General features: G+C 39.9%; 1 protein-coding gene across 1 annotated transcript in view; it reads left to right on the forward strand.

Moving 5' to 3' along the window:
* The window catches only part of LOC106805566 (hemicentin-1-like), a 137935-nt gene extending 134587 nt beyond the window's left edge, over positions 1–3348 (forward strand). The window contains exons 13-15 of the mRNA XM_014807217.1: positions 323–427; positions 2125–2211; positions 2900–3348. Coding sequence (XP_014662703.1) covers positions 323–427; positions 2125–2211; positions 2900–2997 — 290 coding nt within the window. The 3' untranslated portion in view covers positions 2998–3348. The remainder of the gene's footprint in view (positions 1–322; positions 428–2124; positions 2212–2899) is intronic.
* The last annotated feature ends 946 nt before the right edge of the window (positions 3349–4294 follow it).

The following is a 4294-nucleotide window of genomic DNA, read 5'->3' on the forward strand; positions in this document are numbered from 1 at the left end:
GTAGATAAAAAAAAGTCAAGGTATAAAATAAGGGTGTTTAAATTCCCAATTTAAACAATTAAATTTTAAATTAAACAATTTAACAATTAAAATTAATTAAACAATTAAACAATTAAATTCCCAATTTTGTCAATTAAACTTTAAACACCCTTATTCTATACCTTGACTTTGTTTATATATATATAGATATATATATATATCTATGTATATATATACGTGCTAATCTTGTATAACATGTATCATATATCTGTTTGCTATATCACATATCAAAATATGTGAGACGTACGTTTCGATGCATTTTACAGTTAGCGTCTTTTTGCAGACAGTGGAGCGGTGCTAGGTCAAGGCAAATCCGCCGCAGGCAGTAGCGATGACAAGCGTCAAAGTAAATCGAATCCAAGCTTAAACGCAAAAAGCTCAGAGGCCGGTGAGTCTTAGAAACAACGGCGCCGATGACTCCACGAAATCGGGCCCTGAATAATATATGCTTGTCCAAAGTCAGGACTTGCGCGCTGAAGTTTCCTGAGGCTATTGCCTCTTGTTGGTATTAATTCTTAATTTGTTTTCTATCACTGTGCGCTGGCTAAATTATTAATAACGAAATCCACGTGAAACGCTATCGCGGTCAATTATCGGTTTGCTTACTCCTAACTCAATCATCGAAAGAGGTGGAAATTCTTATGGGAGATTTGACGGGCAAGACAAATAGTGAAGTACTATAGTGCGGGACTGTGCGATTATTTGAAGAGAGGGAGCGCAGGTAGGTACGGATGGAGTACCAGTATATCTTCATCCCAACTTCTTCTAGTGTCGCTGCCGGCCTTGGCCCCTCGTTTGGATGTATGTCCGTTAGTTACGGATTAAAGGTGTATAGTAAGAGGAAATTATAAATGTGATGTATTTGTGCCAGTGGAGTATTATTAGTAGTAGTCGGTAACGTTTCAAAAATAAATTATTATAAGTTTGATAACAATAATAATAATAATAATAATAAAAATAGTAACGATGATGATGATAATGATGATGATGATGATGATAATGATGATGATGACGACGACGACCACAATGATGATGATAATGACGATGATCATGATGGTAATGACGTTGATCATGATGATGACGATTATGATGATGGTGATGATGATGGTGATGATGAGGAGGATGATGATTGATGACGATGATGTTAATAATAATGGCAATAAATAAGTCCGCCAAATACAGTAATAAACACAATATTCAGATTTATACGTAGTTAGAATTATTCGTGATGGATGACGCGGTCACTGATTTCCCACATCATAATGTGAGACGGCTACGCGAAGAAGAACAGTATCCGCGATAAATTTATGTTCTCAGCTCGGTCCGGATAGAGCTGTTATATTACACGATGTAACTATCCCTCTGGCGAGCGACAATGCATTTTGTCAGGAAAATTACGGCCATTTTCGTCAGATTTATTGAATGCTCGTGCGCGTTTTTTCCCACGTCGCGTTTAAAAGGCCCCATGTCATACGAATAATATAACAGCCACACAACAATTTCTTGTTTAAAATAAAGCTCGGATATCACGAACTCGCGCCGGGCGTGCGTCCGCTGGGAAAACTTGCAGCGATAGTGAGAGAGAGAGAGAGAGAGAGAGAGAGAGAGAGAGAGAGAGAGAGAGAGAGAGTAGGCGGCCTTGCAGGATATTCAACGAATTGATTCGTTACACTAACCATAATATGCGCATTGCTGCTCATATGTTTCGCTTAATGCGACAGTGTGCTCCCAAGGGAACTTACGTGTGTAGACAGGCAGGCAATCACGGATTGCGGAGTCCTTCGTATAGGAAACGAGACCTGCATAGGACTGCAGTATGGGGGGCACCGCTGTAAAATTGCAATACGATTACGTATTTACTCGAAACCATCTCAGAATATCGGCAGCGTCGATAAATGTTTAATTCGGCGATCTCTCAGCTGGCTATAAATGACGCTCGTGTGCGTAGCCTCGTGTGTTTTTTGCCTCTCTCTCTTCCCCCTGCTGCTGCAATCTACAGCACTTGCTAAATCGAACACAAGTTTGCTTTCAAATCGAGTTAGTCGATGCGTGATGCCGGTTCGGCAATTATTTTAATTGCTTTAGAGTGGACCGACGTCGGCGGAGCGGTCAGGACGGGGCGGCCGCAGATTCGTAACGACGAGCCTCAAGGTCAAGCACCTGCAGCCACAGGTAAATGTCACCTTGCGCATGTCACCAGCGTGAAGACGCGTTTTAACGGTCGTCTCGTCATTGTCACGTTTAATTTAATATCGGTATTGTTGTTGGGTAATTAATTATCATTATTGTACTCTATTGATTACGTACACTTCAGCCTCCCTTGATTTAATATGACTAGCTAGGTCACATATCCCAGCTAAAAGATCGCGCTTTTAATTAATATTTAATTATATTAATTTCGAATAATTTTGTCGTGAGTTTTTTGCACTGCGCGAGAATTCTCGAAGGAAAATATAATACTAAACTCTTGCCCAATGGGAGCTTTTTCCAGATTATTAAAATATATGATCTGACTTTTTGTCGGGACAAAAAATAGCGAATGCCTGCATAGTGTGTGTTATTAAAAAGTGTGTTAGAATTATTTAAAAAAAAATATTTTGAAATGGAGAGTGAAGTTTGATCATCAAAGATAACGAGCTAAAATGAAGTACCTAATAATGGTGTGATTAGTTTGCAAAATATAAATAGAAGTGATTAATGTAAATTTTTTAATTAGTTTTAGTCAGTAATTTATTTTTTAGCAAGTGCCAGTTATAACCTAGTGTCCCCTGTACTCCAACTCTTTACGTAGATTTCGCGAGCCACTATTTACTGCATCATGTCCGACAATACAGCGTAATGACGTCACATTTCTTCCCAGCGTCTGTCAGCTCCGCACTCCCTGCTAGGCAACCGACGTCTGCGCTACTCTGCTGGCTCGTGGTGGCAGCACTGTCAGCGCGCGCTCTACACACGTGACCGTCGCGCACGCAGACGCCTTCTTCTTACTTCAAGCCGTGCTAGCGTGAGCGATGACGTCACGTTACGTCTGCGTTATCGAGAGAAAAAACTAACACACAGACGTGCCAAATGTATTATAGCGGAAATTATTCGAAGAATAGACTGATATTCTCCCCCGTGTGACGTCATACCGACGGTGGTCACGTGGTCTCCCATGGAAATCACGTTTCCGTGCTCATTAGTGTTTTCAATGGACGCCGAGTAAGGAAAAATTATAGTGTATATACTGTATGTGCAAAGAATATGTGAATTGATTTGAATTATTGCGTGCTCTAATGAAATACCTTATATAGGCATGTGTACAGTGTACTCGCTAGTGTTGTTATAGCGTTATGATTATACGATTCTGATAATAAAAATCACGATTTTGACGATATTCAGCGGAAAGATATTACCGCGAATGGCTCGCATTCATCGACTAAAAAGTAATTAATTAAATTATTAACAATTTTAATTATTAAATTATTATTTAAATTTTAATTATTTAAATTTTAATTATTTAATTAAAGGCCGGTGATGTATTGGTAATTCCTCTGACACGCGGTTACAGGGTGGCTAATACAAGCGATTGCATAGGTGCGTGTTGTGCTACTGAGTGCAACTGCGAAACGCAATAAAATGAACGCACTGGCTCGCAGGCGTTTAATTAAATTCATTTTAGGGTAATTTATCGCACGAAGTCATCGTTCAGATTCGGTAAACATCGGCCGAATCCTTCACATTCCCTCGAAAATTAATCTTGCTATTGCATAGGTTAATACGTGTCTACATGCCTCACATTATACTCGCACTGAATTTAACCTCGTACTGGCGTGGAACGCTAATTCTCGTTTCTTGGCTTACACTCGGTGAAATCTTATTATGTAATCACTACATATCCGACAGCACTTAACACTATTATGTAGGATTTCGACCGGTATTTTGCCCGAAGTCGTCGTTTCTCGTGAGATAATTTGGTTCCGACATGACCAATTAAAGTAGCTGCGAGTAAGGCAACCTGTGTTCTACGACCTACGCTAGATGGAAGTACGTGATTGGCCGACGTTTTCTAAATCCACGGACCAGAAGGCTAGGTAGAACTCGGACACGCTCTGAAACAGAACCGATGTTTTCAAGATGTTGTCCTCTTTTTGTTCTGAATTGACACCAACAACACCTGAACATTCAGATGCAGAGTTTGACACGTAGCTCTAGCCAATCACGGTTGTGATAGGAATAAAATAGTCTACAGGTAATGATCGAATCAGGAGTGAAT

The sequence above is a fragment of the Priapulus caudatus genome, unplaced genomic scaffold (genome assembly GCF_000485595.1).
Source record: "Priapulus caudatus unplaced genomic scaffold, Priapulus_caudatus-5.0.1 Scaffold118, whole genome shotgun sequence".
In the NCBI taxonomy this organism is placed as follows: Eukaryota; Metazoa; Priapulida; class Priapulimorpha; order Priapulimorphida; family Priapulidae; genus Priapulus; species Priapulus caudatus.